General features: G+C 39.2%; 1 protein-coding gene across 1 annotated transcript; it reads right to left on the reverse strand.

The window, feature by feature from the left end:
* Positions 1 to 203: 203 nt before the first annotated feature.
* On the reverse strand, positions 204 to 3,652 carry LOC148012580 (cytochrome P450 704B1-like). Its single transcript, XM_087669170.1, has 6 exons — positions 3,140 to 3,652; positions 2,670 to 2,915; positions 2,197 to 2,514; positions 1,434 to 1,814; positions 525 to 728; positions 204 to 397 (listed from the first exon to the last, which is right to left on the reverse strand). The coding sequence occupies exons 1-6, from the start codon at positions 3,650 to 3,652 to the stop codon at positions 209 to 211; spliced, it is 1,851 nt and encodes a 616-aa protein (XP_087525296.1). The 3' UTR covers positions 204 to 208.
* Between the last annotated feature and the right edge of the window lie 14,580 nt (positions 3,653 to 18,232).

Raw genomic sequence — 18,232 nt, forward strand, 5'->3', positions numbered from 1 at the left:
ATCAACACCTATTGTTTATCTTAGGCAGGTGCAATAGAAGACGAATCGGCTGATTCTTATTTATTGGTTTGACCCTTTTCACTCATAATGTTTGACACTTCTTTTCAAACATTTGAACATGTGGATTACATTATTCGATGTATTGGGTATTTACCAATCAATCAAGTGGCTAGAATGGAGGTGCGATTTACAACATTTGGGTTCTTATTTACATAATGTTGTGGCGGGGTTTGAGGGCCACCTGGAGGCCATACTTCATGGTGAGGATCATCATCATACGATAGTGTATAGGGTGCTCCGGCACAATCTCAAAGTGGAAGAAGCGAAGGAGTAATGCAGCAGTGGCCTTCATTTGCAAGAAGGCAGCATCTCTACCAAGGCACACACGAGGCCCAGCCTGCATCAATTACAAGAATGTTAATGTAGGTCAATGCTTGATTAGCCACTTGGGTGAAAGAGATGTAATAGACCGTTTTTGATAGGACTATAAGTAAGCAAACACATGTTGTATAATATTTATAAACCTGGAAGGCAGAGAATTTGTAGGGTGATTGGGGTTGGAAGTGTCCATGATGGTCGAGCCATCTGTCAGGTCTAAAGAGCAAGGCATCCTCGCCCCACAAGAACTTCATGCGCCCCATTGCGTAGGGCATGTACGCCACTTGGTCACCAGCTTTGAGCTTGGTGCCGTCTGGGAGAACATCATCATGCAAGGCCACCTTGCCATCCTGTGCAAATATATCGAGTCAGGGTATGATGTTATCCAGTGTAAATAATTTAATATGTTTTCAATCAACGGGTAATCATAAGGATCACTCAACCAACTTATCATTAAGCTTCTATTTGGTTAAATCTCATTTAAGCGAAGTAGAAGCATCAATACTGTATTTGTGTGAAAATGAAAGGGTGAGGAGTGTGTTGACAAGGTGGGCTAGCTCGATGATACTCATTAATAGGTGAAATGACCGTGATAAGGAAAGTCTAAACATCACTAAATGTAATCATAAGGCTCAAGAAAGGAGGGTTAAACCAAGTGATAAGGCAACACGTGTACCAAAAGCTATCAACAATAAATAATTAATACGTGTAGAAGAGTGTGTGAAGTACAACAAATGCAACACTCTCAAAATGAAACCATACTTCTTGCACAACACTGCAACACTGTCATTATCTTGATGGTCCAGAGACAAAACATGCTTTACTACCATGGTAGCATTATTGATATATGCTAAAATTTGATAAAATCAAAACCATGCTTCTTGTCTACAATGTCAAATAAGCATTCTTAATTGTCTAAGCATCCATTCAAAGGCATCTCCTTGACTAGACGAATCTATTTCTAAAGTGAAACACTAGTTTTGTCTATCAAATTTAGTAGCTCCTCAATAGTAATGTATAGGTGGCAATTCATAAAGGGAAAGATTGCTACATACCCTTGGAACGGAGGGGTACAAGCGTAAGGTCTCGGCCAATGCTGCGTGCGTGTAGTGCATTCCTTGCAAGGAGTCGTAGCTCAAAAGCTCAGCAAACTCTTCGATAGTTACCTTCTCATGCTTGTGCGGTAGCAAGCGCTCCTCCAACGCGACAGCCTCTCGGTGCACACGCTCCTGCTCTTGGGGATGGCAACAGACACAATACATGAACCATGTGAGCGCACTGGCTGTTGTGTCCCTCCCGGCCATCACCAGGTTCAATAGCGCATCGCGCACCTCATTGTCGCTCATCATCCCTTTCTGGTGCTGGTGGTCTTGTTCTTGCGCTCGACTTTGGTAATCGAGGAAGAGTGATAGCAAGTCTACGTCGGCTTTCCTTTCCTACAATATCAATCATTGTCAACATGATGTTCGTCGTCTGTTTTAGTTTCCAAAAGTATCACACAATACATGTCCTTTACATAAAACCTTGAATTTTAGGCGTGATAGTACTTCTTTTGCCGCCGTAGATGCAAGGAAAAGGTCAAGAAAATGTGCATTAACACTACTCGCACGTCTTTGGCTCTCTACTAGCTATCAGTTCTGAAAGGCTTTACGTAGAGATTGGATATAGCATAGAAACAGCTAGAAGTATGCAGGGACAGAAAGCGACTGCGTCTCGCTAGCAAGAGTCGTGCGAGACCCACTAATCTAGTGTGCGCCAGGAGCAGTCCATATCTCCCGCGAGGCTGGGCATCGCTTCGATATGCCGTATTACACGTACCAGTCGTGGTGCGCTCTCCTTGGCCGCCGCGGCGTCCATCTTGCGTCGCCGGATGACCCCAGAAAAGAACGAGTCCAGCTGGTCCATCTCCTGCCGTAGGATCCTCTCCGATCCCACGTTCAAGAAGCGCTGTAGCCTCCACCACGGGAACATGTGCCTCCGCGTGATCATCTCAAGCGCATTATCGATGGCAGCCGCGATCTCGTGCATCGTCGACGTTGAGCGCGGATAGCCTCCTGCACTAGCTGCCTCTAGTGCAGTCGACCTGCCCAGCACCACTTTGCAGATCGTCTCAAACGTCATAGAGCAGAAGAGCTCCTGCCATATTAAATAATATAATCAACCGAAAGAACCGATCGTTATAACATTAATCTCCCAGTGCGCTAAAATCACTGCTCGATCGATCGGCCGGTGCATTCAGGTTAATGATCATCATTGTAATACAAACAGCAATATTCAATGTGCAATTATACCTGAATATCCACTGTAGGTCGCGATTTCGACGAATCTGCATGGGCATCGTAATAAGCTGTTCTAGACATCAAAACTTGGGCTAGTTTCAGAGCTCCCTCTCTGTACGATGTGCTCGTAAGAGCCTTGAGTTTCCGCACAGAGAACTCGAGGCTAGCGATCTTGCGATGGGTCCTCCAGGTTTCTCCATCGACGTTCAGTATACCTTCACCGTGCATGTCGTGGAGCCTCTCATGAGCCTCCGTTCCCTGGAACAGATGATACTGCAGTCGTAAATCACAATACCGTATCTAATCATAGTTTTCTAATTTCATTTATGCACCGCCAATATCAAAATACTCCACCGGTTGTTTTGCGTGCTCACTGCTCATGCATGTGTGTACAAATATCGATCATAGTATCCAAACGATGTAATGATCAGTACTGGCAGCTCTCCTAATTCTCACAAAATAGATTCTGTGGGCAAACTTACTTTTATGTAGTTGGAGAAGTTGGTCTTGAGAATGTGCTCGACGTTCGCGGGATCCACCGTGAGAAAGGTGCAACGACAGAGGGAACACATCCTCACAGTCCTGTGGCTCTCGCTGAAGAAACTGGTAGTCCAGTCATACAGGCAGTCGTAGTGCTTGGAGGCCTCGATCTGAGAGCCCAGGATGGGCCATGTCTTGGGATCTTGACTACCTCGTTGCGACCAGCGATGCCACGTTACATACAGCAATGCAAATAGTATTACAAGTACTACAGAGAAGGTAGCTACATTTGCAGGTAGCGGGCAGGACGTAACACCAGCAGCCGGGGAATGCGCGCACAAGTTGATCTTTTCTGCTACAGCGTCTGAACCAATGCTGCAATTATTTGTATTGCTGACAAATGAAAGTGGTTTGTCCTCCACGTCGGCTAATTGCGGGTGATACAGAAGGGCGTAACCAGCGCTTTTCTTCTGAGCAGCTATAGCTGATGCCGCCCGGGAAACATCGCTGACCATAGTGTGGTTTTTATATCAACTAACGCACAACAGGATCGGTAATCCAATGAAGGAATGTGTTGGTTGGTACCGAAGCGGTTGAATATGGCCACACGGACTCGACAGACGCAACAAGAGAGAGAGAGAGAGAGAGAGAGAGAGTGTGTGTGTGTGTGTGTGTGTGTGGTGGGTGTTTGTGTCTGTTCGCGCGTGGTGATACACAAATATAGCTCTCTACGCTATTACTTTGTAATGCTGCATCATCTTATATAGCAGGCACAGAACAAATACGGGACCTATTCTTTAGCTTGGCAGACTATATGGCGGCTGCAAATCCTGTCTCGCAAACGAGACTGCGGTCCTCTCCAAGAAGACGAATTCAATGGACTGCGTATTATGTCCACTAATACAAACGTTACCAGACGAAGAACAGCAGGATCGACTGAAACACCTGCATGGAACGGTTGACGGCAGTTGCTTGTGGACCAATCCCGCTGAATCTGACATTGACCGCAGCAGAGATATTAACCTGCTTCCGTCAGCTGTACGCTGTCGAAAGTTTTAGGCCGACTGGGGAGTATAAACGCTTGTGAGTCTAGCCAATCAGGGCTAATTTGACCGGTGGCATAACCAGAACATTTGATCAGTGCACTGTAAGAATTGAGTAAAACGTGTCCGTGGAAAAGGAAAACCATCTGTAAGTAATTTCGACCAGTCTGTGCGTGTGCCTTGACATTAGCAATATACTGTACATTCCTCCGATGACGCTGATGGTGAGGATGAGTCCTCTAAGTCTTTCCATCGTCGAATCTTTTTTTGCATGCATTCAGTCATTCAAGTATTCTAAGGAAGTATGGTAAGTTAGTCATTCGTAATGCCGCTTTTGATCAGAGATTAGCGATCATTATCATCCAGGCAGCTTTAGCTCTATCGCTCATCCCAATTAGCGTCACGTCAGCGGTAATTTCATAAAATATGGCACGCTGGACCGCGCCACGTGAAAAGGAGAAATGAGGAGTGAAGACTGATCATAGCAGCTGCCTGAAATTTTCTCACGTATGAGGTAGGTCAGCCGAGGGACTCAGAGAGAAAGACTTCTACGTAAGAGGGAGTCGATTATATGCTCCGTAGGTCAGCCGCGGATCCTCAGAGAGAAAGACTTCTACGTAAGAGGGAGTTGATGTGCTCCGTAGGTCGAACTTTGCGTGAGAATCAGACTCAAAAATCAATTTAAAATGGAAAGTCCAAGGTTTTCATAGCAGCTAGTTGAAAATTTGACTCAAAAATCCTTACACCATGAAAATGATGAAAGGTCAAAGGTTTTCGTAGTTGCTACCAAAATAGTTCATGCAAGAACCACTAGCTCAATTGGTAGCTAAATGGTGTTATAAACCCAAAGTCACGAGTTCTATTCTTGTGGCCGGGTGTAGCACTTGGCGAGTTGATTGTGATGTAAGAAGTATGATGTAAGAAGTTGATTGTGGCTCGACTTGGCCAGTTGCCAAGATGGGCATTATGCTATGAGCACTTGTAAAATTCATGGTCAAGTGCTTAAATGTCCCTTGACTAAAGTTATTGGTGTAAGCTCGGATATTCAAATAATTTCGTGATCAAGGGTTTAGGGGTTGTTTGACACACTTGGCCAGTTGATTGTGATGTAAGAAGTTGATTGTGGCTCGACTTGGCCAGTTTTTGCCAAGATGGGCATTATGCTATGAACACTTGTAAAATTCATGGTCAAGTGCTTAAATGTCCCTTGACTACAGTTATTGGTGTAAGCTCGGATATTCAAATAATTTCGTGATCAAGGGTTTAGGGGTTGTTTGACTACAAGTATAGATCTAAACTTAGATACTCAAAAAATACAAAACCATTTCATGTCTAAAATAGTTCTTCATGAACACCTAATAAGCCCAATGACATTTTCAAAATCTCTAGAACCCCCATGCATTCATGATTCACATGTCAAATCAACTTGAAAACTTTATTTGACCTTTGGAGAAAGTGACATGACATTAAGAAACATGGCAATAAAGCCTCCTTGATTGTCGTTTAGAGGCAACATGTGTAGTAAAGAAAGCATGACAAAGAAAGCTTCTTTCATTGAGCTAACATCACATTTATTTTTTTGTGTCTATCTCTCTTTATAGACGACTCTCTCTTAAACAACATGATCTTTGGTCCTTAAAATGTGATTGAAAGGACCTCATTGTTTAATATCCTTAGATAAAACAACTCAAGATTAGAAAACCATGACAAAGAAACTCTCCTCAATTAAGCATATGGTTTGAGCAACACCACCTCAATTTCTCTCCCCTTTTTTTCATTGACTATTGAACTCCTTGTATAGTGTCACTATGTTTGTACCTCTCTTTATACACCTTCTAGTGTGATCTTCTACTAGTCTCTCCTTTGACAAGGGAGCCTTTTGAGCCAACGCAAGACAATCCATTAGAGTAAAAACACTTCAAAAAAGGAGCCCTTATTAATCCTTGGATTCACAAAAGATCCAAAGATAGTTTGCCACATGTACAAAAATATGGTATTCTTGTCTCATTTCTTTTAATGAAAGACTTGCACTTGCATAAATGTTATATATATATATATATATATATATATATATATATATATATATATATATATATATATATATATATATATATATATATATATATAAAATACACATTGTGTACAATATTATACATATCAAATAATTTACATCTCATTCTTATATGTACATATTATATTATTGTATACATAATGTATAAGAGAATATATCAAACTTAGAGTTAGCTATAACTTATAGGTCCCCTTTTTTGTGAAGGACATGTAAATATTTCTTATAAACATATTCTATAGTAATATTTGGAAAAATATTATATACATGTTATATATCAAATTATTTAGATCTCATTATTATAAGTGCTCTATTATTTAATATATTTTTACCTTTCAGTGTCTAAGAAAGAACCTAAACTAGTTCTAGAAATAACATCTATGATAATAATTGCATCATCAATATTATATTATACGATCATTAGCTACCACTATGGCCTTTATGTATAGATCATGTCCATTACCTCCAACCCCTTATAGTTTTGATCAAGAAGCTCCTCAACCCAATTCAATTTTGATTGTATATTTCCTCAAATCTAGTTGCATAGCTCCTTGAATTTCCAAATATGCATATATTGAGTGTATATTGAAATTGTTGATTTTTGGAGCTTGCAATTAATTTATCTTGATGTTGTTATTTTATGTCTTTTTTTTTGCAAATATATTAGTTTGAACTTGTCAAACATTGGATATGTAGAATATACTCTTTGAGCTCATTCCATTGATGTATAGAATGCTATGAGTTGCTTCATTTTACAAAAGATTCCAAATTTATGTGACCCCTTGATGTGATGCTTACCCTCTAAGTTTGGAGTTTGTTTGTAAAATTTAATCATGACCCCATTTTCTAGGACAATGAGTGAGTCAAATCTCCTAAAAGGCCAATTTTTTGTCCAATTTTTTTGGGATGCTTTTTCCCATTGATCATGACCATTCAAACGGTAACTTATAAGGCTTGGCATATATTACATTTTCTCACATAAAAGGAGAATTCAAAAAGCATTGGATATGAGCATTGAAGTCAATGGATTAACTTTCATAAATCTATCCTATATTATTATTGATGGAATTTAGGGGTGGCAAGAGACTTCAGTTGTCAAACTCTCTATGTATGTGTGTGTGTGTGTGTGTGTATGTGCATTTGCATATGCACACATATATACACGTATGATATGGATGGTCTAGCTAGCAACACTTGCTAATTGTGCTCACTTTGCCCAAATGTTTGTAGGGATGATATTATATAAGATATAGCTTCAAGATATGTGTGTTGTGGTTAGCCATCTCCATCAAGAACATGTGCACTTAGCTTCAAGATTTGTGAGTTGTGGTTAGGCATCTCCACCAAGCATATGTGCACTTAGCACCTCTTTAGGTTGGCATTGTCTCATGGGTATCTTTGTTATCTTAAATGGTTTGAGTTTTCTAAAACTAAATTATGTAAATATCATTGGTATTGTTTATATTCTAGATGGAATATGTGTTGCATTTGGGCACACATATTTCAAAGTACTATGGAGGTGGGATAAGGTACATGTAAATCTCTCTCAACCTCTATTTCTTTTTCAAAATGTGAATGAAGCAAAATGTAACCTTGTGAGCTTTACATCGATGCAACCTAGTGGAAGGAGAGAGAGGGAGGCTTGACATGATGAAGCAAGCATGTTAAAAATCCCAATTATACTAGCATTTGTAGTGGAGGCACATGGCAAACATAAATCTCACTAATGAATGCAAAATGAAATGCATAAGAAAAAACCAAAGTTATATGCCCATTGTAACAATATGGTGTAAGTGGTGAGAGGAAAAACCCCACCCTCAACTTGATGTACAAAGACAAAGAAGTGCTAGTATAGTTGAAGGCTTTGGCCAAGAGAAGCAACTACCAACCAAATTTTTTAATGAGTTACTCAATGGTTGAGGTTCTTGAGAGAAAAGTTGCCTCTAATAGCTCAATATATTGTATCAATGGATGAAGACAATTTCTCTTCCATAACTTAGAATGCAAGATAAGCAAGTTTTGAATGTTCTTAGATTAGGACATGGTTCTTCCACTTACTTTCAATTAGGGCAACACCAGTACTCATGCTATTTCTCTTCCATAACTTAGAATGCAAGACAAGCAAGTTTTGAATGTTCTTAGATTAGGACAAGGTTCTTCCACTTACTTTCAATTAGAGAAACACCATTACTCATGTAGAGAGACTCTAATCACAAATGTATTTTTAAGAACAAGACGGATGCATGTAAAGAACTGAATTAGGGGCATATAAAAGGGAAAATGACATATGTACATGCAATCAATTTTTACACAATAATATATCTTTGTCCTTCATCTCTCTCTAGCTTCTCTTGTTCTTTCATGGCTTCCAGCCATCTCTCTTCTTCTTTCCAGTCTTTCTCTCTCCATTTCTAGTATTTCTCTCTCCTCGTCACTCTCTCTTTTGCACTCTTTCTTCTCTCTTCTACAGTCTTCTCTCTCCTCCTTCTCTCTCTCCAGTCCACTCCTTGACAATTGGTATCAGAGCTTCTTAGGTTCTTGATCCAGTTAGTCATATTTCGTTTAGTTTCTCCTTTTTAGTTTCACAAATCCAAGAACTTCAAGTACATAGGTACAAACATGGCAAACACCATTGGAGTGACCAGTGGACATTTCCAAGAAGAAGACATGCAACATTGAAGACTGGAAGGGATAGACATCTTTGTGGATGGACAAAATAGTAGGTTGACATCAAAATTTCATGTAATTTTTGGAGGTACTTGGTAAATTAGGGTTGTAGGCTTTAGTGAAGACTAAAGGCCTGATACTTTTTCAAACAGTAGGGTTTCTTCTTTTCTTCTCAAGCTTCTCTTCAAGTTTTCATGGAGTGCTCTCCAAAAATCCCTTCATTCCTCTTTTTCCTATGAAGATCTTGCATCTAAGGTTTCACCATGGGAGCTTATTCATCAAGAGCTTGAAGATGATCACCATATTGGAAGGAAGAATTGCCACATGAGCTATTGGCCTTTGCTTCAAGACCTAAGTTGCCTTGGCTCTTGATCTTACAGATATGGTCTTGTCACTTCCATCCTCATCTTCTTCTCTAACCCTTCTCATTATCCTCAATCTGCACAAGTCAAATGGATGAGGCACGAACAATCCAAACAAGCTTGAGGAAGAAGGTGTCAAGTTGCAAGTCTGGCAAAGAGCTGCTCAACCTGACCACAATCTTCATTGCCATGGCTCATAAGTTGAGCAATGAGGGCTTCAAATGGAGCTGCATATGGACCAAGAAGGGAATTTACTTGACCTTCATCAAGGATAGCCTACAACAACAATAATAGAGAGAAGGGGAAGAAGACAGATCAGGTCGTACACTAGGTTGTTGTACAGAAGCACTTGCTTCATTTGTTGCCTTTTGAAGGTACATTCTAGAATGCAAATGTTGTCCATGAACTTTCATGCTCCGGTCCTTAGTAGGAGGGATGCTTTTTTTTGGCAATGGGAGCAACAACATGCCATTTCTTTTCTGGAAATGGGAGTGATAACATGCAATTTCTTTTCCTTTGTGAGTCCACAAGCATAAATGTTGTTTAAATGGAATGGACATGTAAAATAAAGTAACGAATCGCATAGCAAAGCCAGTTCTCTTCTTTACTTGGTCAAAGCACATATAAACCTGGTGCGCGATTGATGCAATAGTAGCACATCAATACTTTCATCTTTCTTCTTACGCACTGGCAATTACTTGCTAAACATGGCCATAGATGACAGCTTCCTGACCACTATCAATTTTTTATTGATGCCTCTTTGAAGAATTGGCAATTTCTTGTTGGACATGACCACCGTTGTGCTCCACCTATGTGGATCCAGAGACATCTACTGCTGCAAGATTGGGAGATGAAGGTAGACAACTGAGACAATTGACATCGACGGAAGTGTACAATCCCCTATTTTTATTGAGCTTGAGCATTGGTCACAAGTTGGGCCTACATCCTACAACAGCTTGTGACTAAGGGGTTGCATCTTGCATCTTACAACAACTTGTAACTGAGCATGGGAGTTTGCCTAAGTAAATTGCATCTGAATGCAATTGCTTAGTGCTCTAGCCATGCCAATAGTTTTTTCTAAGGGCTGTTGCATATGATATTGTATCAATCAAGGCAATCAACCCTAATATCATTTTCCAAGAAAACATTCCTTTATTCCCCATGGCAATTTGTCATCACCGACCCCTACCATCCATTTCCCATCGAATGTAAGCACTTGAAATAACATTTGAATCACATCCCAACAATCAATTTAATGCAAAAAGCATTTAGGACAATGTTAGATCAATCAACAAAACAATGATATCCTTTTCCCACATTATAGGAATAGTCGCGATAACCTTCCCATTGCGTATTTGCTCTCCCCCTTGGGATCAAGAGCAGTTCTATGTAAAATTTACTTAACACACCCTTCTTTCGACTAAGACATATGTTAAGGTTTCAAACACTATACAAGTCATAAGTTTTATTAATCACTTATATTGAGTAGATACCTCATTAGCCTCACCAAGAAAGCCAAGATAAACATGTTGCATCTACTTCTGTGAGATTAAAAACTTCAGTCTCTACAGTAAACCTTCTGACTAAATGGAATGAAATCAATCATTGAAGAAACATACCTAGCATGACAACAAACTTTAGCTTGTGCATAGAAGAAAGATATCTACTAGGACAATAGGGTATAACTGGCTTTCTGATGGCATCACTCAAATAATGTTTTTTGCATCTCCCAAAATCTTTTGTTTGGGATGAGGCCTAGTTTCTAATCAGAATAGAGCTCATATAGAAAGATCAAACTCAAAGTTCTACAATTGTTGATGGTGGTAATGAGAAACATATTCATCTATAAGGGGAACCAACTAAGGGATGCTTGCATGGAAAGGTGAAATGAAGGAAGCAAATTATCAATTGCAAGGATGAGTTGGTGCATTGCAAATTGAGGGTTTACACTAGACCCATAGACTCTGTTCAAAATCGGAAACACATCACTTTCAAATTGGCTCAATAGGACCAATTACTGATGGTGCATTCTAGAAGAAGAATGTAGACCATGTTGTAGTTACCTAAATCAGTGTGTCCACATCCTTGGGATTAGATACTTATCAAAGAAGCCTATTTCCACTTCAAGTTCCTTGATGCCATTGGTGCTTCAGTAGTGGTACCACTTGTGGCAACAACAATGGCAACAAGTACTATTGGTTAGAATTGCAAGCAACAATGGTAGGAAAAATTCATCAACAACCATGGTTTATGATGCAAGACATGTCTAAGCAAGAGTATTGCTCACATGATTTTGATCCTGATCATGGGCCACAAGGCAATATTGACTCTAAAGTGTCTTATAGGAGGCATGTAGCATCCAGTAGCAATATTATGAGCATCATAAGAGCATTGGAATTCAATAAGTTAGTTGCTCACATGCTTGACATGATTGACATGTTGGCATATGCACTTATGCATTTTGATGGAACCATGATGACAGCTAAAGTGATAGATGTTGTGTGAGTAGAACAAGCACTTGTCAAACATTTGACATCTCATATGGGTCAGTTTGTATAGCCATGCATCTTGGAAGCTCTCATTAATCTTTATGATAATGTTGTTTCGCAAGAGGGTTTAGCACATTTATGTGACAAGTATATACTGGTTGTATCAATTATCATGGTTGATGTAGTAGTTTACCAAGACTTATTGCAATCATTGCTAAATATATACAGCAATGAGTATAGCCAATCACTCTCTCATGGACACCAATACCTATATGGACAACAATATGACCATGAGCAACATTTATGTACTTCTCAGCCATATGTTTCTCATGAGTACCATGGACATCACTATGATTATTCTACTGCTGATCTATATAGTGATGATATGGGAAATATATCAGATCAGAGAGTTGCATGCTCAATGGTTATGATATAGATGTGCTGAATCGATGCATTCTAATCATCAAGACATATGTAGAGCAAAGAATGCAAGGATATTTGTGGTACTTGAATATTTAGATGAAGAGGATACAGACAGTCATGCTGAAGAAAATTTTAATGATGATCTAGAGAAAAATAAAGGGTTTACAGTTGCAGCCTATAAAGATTCAGTTGCTAAAGACCATGACCAAGGGCTTCTCTTTGATTCAGTTGTTGCTGAAGACTATGACCATGGGCTTCTATTTGATTCGATTTCTTATGCTTTTTTATATTCATTTGTATATGCCTATTATTTCATGAGTGATGATATCTCTGATTTGGTGATCATGATGCATGGATGGGATATTACCTTTCCTTTTGATCCGGGAGGTTAAGGGCTGCACTTAACTCTCTGCATGGACCAGGAATGATGTCCTTATCTTCAAGAATTTTGAGACAATTATTATGCTAACTAGTAGGCTTTGCTTCACTACAAAACAGATCCTTTTTTTGGACCAGATTTAATGCTAAATTAATGACAGAGATGTGTGCGTCATATGGCCTAAAAGCACTTAATGAGAGCTTCATCTGGAGCTATCAGCCAATCCAAAGTTATTACAGATTTAGTACAACAAGGTTTACAGTAGACATCATAGAGTCTCCATCTGGGAGGAGCTCTTAATGGCAACATTTTGGTCCAAGATTTCATTTTCATATTTCCCAATGGTTGTCAATGCTTTGTACTTGATTCTCAACCCTCTAGTTGTAATTCATGAATCCTTGAAGATTAGGCCAATTTATTTTAGTCCATGCAGAGTACCCTGCCCCTTTCCACCACTTGGCAATTTGTAATAAGTCCTATTTTTGTTTTTGAGGACAAAAACATCCAAGTGGGGATGGAATGTAAATAACTGAATTAGGGGCATATAAAAGGGGAAATGACATATGTACATGCAATCATTTTTTACACAATAATACATCTTTGTCCTTCATCTCTCTCTAGATTCTCCTGTCCTTTCATGGCTTCAAGCCATCTCTCTTCTTCTTTCCAATATTTCTCTCTCAATTTCTAGTATTTCTCTCTCCTCATCACTCTCTTTCTCTCTCTTCTGCACTCTTTCTTCTCTCTTTTGCAGTCTTCTCTCTCCTCCTCTCTCTCCAGTCCACTCCTTAGCTATAGCAACTACAACTTCAAAAATTCCGACCAATAAAAAAAGGAGGACAATGAACATAAGACTAACAATAATGTAAAACCAAGACCAGCTACCTTGCAGAAGGCTTCCACTTGATAACAGCCCTTCTGTTAGCACAATTCTTGATAAAGAAATAAGAATTGGATATTATTGAGTTGAAGGGAATAACCTATTGATGATTGGGGTTCTATTGTTCAACAAGTGAACTTATATTCCCTCCTACCTAAACATCATAAAGAACAATATCGTGTTTCTTAAAATATTAAGACTCGAAAACTAAAATTTCAAAGGAAAATACTTTTTCACAACTTAAAATCCATAGAACATGTGTTCAACTTGTAAGAGGATAAGCTACATGTGATCCTTTTTTTAAGTGCCACACCAATAACTTTGGCAGAGTGAAATTCTTAAGTTTTCTTGTATGAGAATTTCAAGCACATGGAATGGAAAACTTTTAACCTTTTATGAGAGAGGATCCATTAAATTACTCTAGATTAATTCTTTTAAAGACAACCTTAAAAAGATGAGTATAAAGAAAAACAAGAGATGAAGAAAGGCATCCACTACTTGTCTGATTTCTACGCTGGATTACCATAATTTGTAGGTATAATGTACTAAATTAAATCTATTCATATAACACGAAATTTGTAATATAAGTATCAATTTTAAATTTATAAGAGTTTTAAGTATTCCAATTTAATAAGATATTTTAATAGTCCTAACAAGATCACTCATAATTACTTTTTATTGAAATTAGGCCAAAGTGACCCCTATCTTTTGGTTTGAAAATACACCTTTGATTTGCCAAATCCTTTGCTTTAAAATAACTTGAGATGTATCCCCATGTTACCATGGCATACTCATGTAAATTTTGAGCAAATTGGGGATTTCTACAAGAACAATCTTGAGATGATACATAAGCTAAAAAGAACCATCTTGCTTTATGGAAAGCAAGCTTTGACAAGTTTGCAAACTTTTTATGCTTGAAATAATCTATGGTTTTTAGGTTTGTTATACAAGCATGCACTCCCATATGTGGAGTAAGGATTGTCTTCCAATCTTACTTGCAAGATTCTCAAGTATCTCTTGAACTTGTGCCATCACACATCAAGAAAACTCCCAAGTATGCTCAAACATTCATAATGCTTTGCTACATTATGCAATTTTGAGAATGATGTTATGCATGTCAGACACTCAATGTATGGTATCAAATCATGAATGAATTGAAAGGTTTTTCATAGCCTATCGAAGTGCATGTGTACTATGCAATATACAATAAAAAGTGCTAATGAAAGTTGATCCATCTAGTGTCATCCTCATCTCTCAATTGAACAAAAGGTTGTTGCTTTTCTTTGCTCATCCCAAGCTCACACTTCTTTCAAGAAAAATTGACCATGTGACGTAGACCATGAAAAGTAGCCTCACTCAAAATTACACTAGACCTCCATGTCTCTCGTTCTCACCATACTCCTTACCCACATATCAAAAGTGTCATGTGACCACAGGTCTTATAGAGAAGAGCAATGGAAAGGTTCATTTTCACTAATGCTTTACAGGTATGCATATAGGACATTAGTTGCATGTCTCTATGAAGTGTTAAGATGATTAAGTAGCTTGTCAAAGAGTTTTGGCCAAGTGTCCAAGATGCCAAGAAAATAGTAAGTCTTTTTCATATGTCAATCCACCGATAGGCATAGTATGAATACTTAGACAAAAAGACGACTTGAGTTAGACTTGCTTTTCGGGACTATTTTGAATTGTGTTAGAGAAAAAAACATGGATACTAGTTAAATGCTATTTTGTACCTATTTTATAGTAGTGGAAAGGTGGATTTTTGGGTGAACTTATATGGAAGATGATTTACTCGGGCAAGATGGAAGAAAGAAGCATTCTACAATGTATACTTGACATGTATGAAGCTAAACATTTGAGAGATACTTCTGGGTTGAATAGGAGATGCTTCATGAACTCTTTCAATGCTAAAATTTACTATCATATATGGGGGGAGGGGGTGAAATAGGGATTTGAATGCAGCCCCGTGCTATCATAAAAATTAATTAATCTTTGTTCTTGGCTACCTCGAAACAAGGGAAACGTATTTTAATACCTCTTCCTTGTCAAGATTGTGGGAGAGAAGGAAGGAGTCTCACTTGTAGCTTTCTTGCTTGCACAATGGGGGAATACACACACAGGTGGAGGCTGAAAACAGTTTTTCTCTTCTTAGTTGTGTAAGCCAAAAAGAACTCAAGTACATAGAAATAGAAGAACCCTATATATGGGTCTCAAACCAAACTCAACTAACTAAGGTGGCATACTAACTGAGCCACGAACTAGAGTAGATAAGGATAGCTATCATCTAGCTATTATTCATGGGCGCTGTACCAACCGCATCTACAGCTAACAAGTCGGTGACATAAATGCACAACGGTCACCCTGGCATATCACGAGTGGAGCTCGATATCTCAACACTCCCCCTCGAGCTCAATCCCAATTCTTGCACACCAAGCAGGTCTCTGAACTTGCGTAGCTTCTTTGCGCCCAATGCCTTCGTAAATATGTCAGCTACCTGATCCTCTATGCTGACATAAACTAGATCAATAAGACCTAGTAAAACCCTCTCCCGCACATAGTGATAATGCACGTCAATGTGCTTTGTTCTAGCATGATAGACTGGGTTATTTGCTAAGTGTATACTACTCATGTTGTCACAATAAATGACAACTGGCCTATCTGTAGGCTGATGCATATCATAAAGTAGCTTATGCAACCAAGCTACCTCACATGCAACCATTGTTGCACCCCTGTACTCAGCCTCTGTACTCAACAAGGCAGCTGTAGGCTGTTTCTTGCTGCTCCAAGTGACTGCAGCACTCCCAAAAGAGAACACATATCCACTGGTAAATCGTCTATCAGAAATACTACCAGCCCAATCAGCATCAGTGTATCCATACAACTGTATCTGAATCCCAGTCTCATAAAATAGTCCATATTGCAATGTGGACTTCACATACCTGAGTATGCGTCTAGCTGCATCCAAATGCGGTTTCCTTGGAGCCTGCATAAACTGACTTACCAATCATACAGCATAGCTCAAATCTGGCTGTAATAGTCATATAAATCAAACTTCCTACTATGCGTCTGTACATAGTAGGGTCTTCGAGAAGCTCACTTGCATCTGTGCTCAACTTCATATTCTGCTCCAAAGGAACTGAAATAGGCTTACAGCCTGTCATCCCATATTTGGACAGCATGTCCAATCCATACTGCCTCTGCAAGAGCCGTATCCCACTTGGTGATCTAATCACCTCACATCTGGCACATGAACATAGGCAATGCAACCAAAAATTTTCAAATGAGAAATATCTGGTTTTCTACCAGTATACCTCTCCTCTGGAGTCATCCCATGAATTGCTGCAGTGGGAGTCCTATTCATTATGTAGACTGTTGTAGCAACTGCTTCAGCCCAGTAAAAATCTGGCAAGTCTTTTTCATTGAGCATGGCACGAGATACCTCTCCAATATGCCTATTTTTCCTTTTTGCAATTCCATTTTGTTGTGGGATATGACTGCATGAATATTGCTGCTTTATGCCATGCTCCTACAGGAACCTTACAAACTCATTCGAGAGGTACTCTCCCCCTCCATCTGACCTTAGGCATTTTATTTGCAAGCCTGTTTCTTTTTTAACCATAGCTTTAAGAGTTTTGAAATGCCCAAAAACTTCACTTTTCTTTTTCATAAAATACACCCAAACTTTTTTGCTATAGTCATCAATAAAAGTGAAAAAATAATGATAGCCTCCAAGAGATGCAGCTTTAGTAGTCCACACATCAGAGTGGATTAGTTCCAATGGCTTCTTACTCTCTTGAACATGTCTAGGAAATGGTTTTCTTGCCTGTTTTCCAAATTGATAGGCTTCACATACCTTATGCATTTCTGCAACCTTGAATTTAGGCAACCCTGCAACAATGTTTTGGGCTTGCATTGATTTAAGTCATTGTACATTAACATAACCAATGCGTTTATGCCAGATATCAATATCTGCAACTACACCGGTCCCATGTGCAAACATTGCTACACTCAATTCAGGCATGTCTGCATCCAACGTAAACATTCTGCCCCTCTTCTTTCCTTTTTCTATCAAGCGACCTTTATTTTTCATATACTCAACAAAGCATCCATGAGAATTAAATCTGACCTGCAAGCCCTGCTCAACCATTTGACCAACAGAAACTAGGTTCTTGGTGATATTCGGGACATGAAATACATCCGACAGGTATTTTTTTTTCCCATCCTGCATAGACAAAGGAATTTTTCCAATCTGCACAATAGGATGTGCAGTATCATCACCAGTCTCCACAAATCTTGCTTTTTCCATTTTCCTTGCATCCTGCATCCATTCTGCATGACCTGTCATGTGGTTTGATGCACCTGAGTCAACATACCACACATCGTTGCTTTCTTCTGCACTTGTCACAGAATTGGTCATGTGCTGCACCATAAACAAATGCTCATTTCTATCATCACCCTGTCTACTAGAAGATGCATAATTCTCTTGTTGCAATTTTCCATTCATGATGTCATTCTGCTCTTTATAGCAGTCTTTAGCCATATGACCCATTTTACCACAGTAGTAGCATTCAACATTACTGTTTGCATTTTGGCCTCTTTGCCATCCACCACGACCTCTTTGGCTCCCCCTGCCTCTAGAGTTACCACGTCCTCCTCCATAGGACTGGTTTTCTTGAGTTTGCTGCATATTCTGATTTCTACCACGGCCTCCAGATCGGCCTCCTCTACCTCTGCCTCTACCTCTTCCAGCACTTGAGTAGAAGACAGCTTCTTTTGAAGTT

Source organism: Lygodium microphyllum, chromosome 27, assembly GCF_053477565.2.
Source record: "Lygodium microphyllum isolate KBCC chromosome 27, Lygodium_microphyllum_v1.1.10, whole genome shotgun sequence".
Classification (NCBI taxonomy): Eukaryota; Viridiplantae; Streptophyta; class Polypodiopsida; order Schizaeales; family Lygodiaceae; genus Lygodium; species Lygodium microphyllum.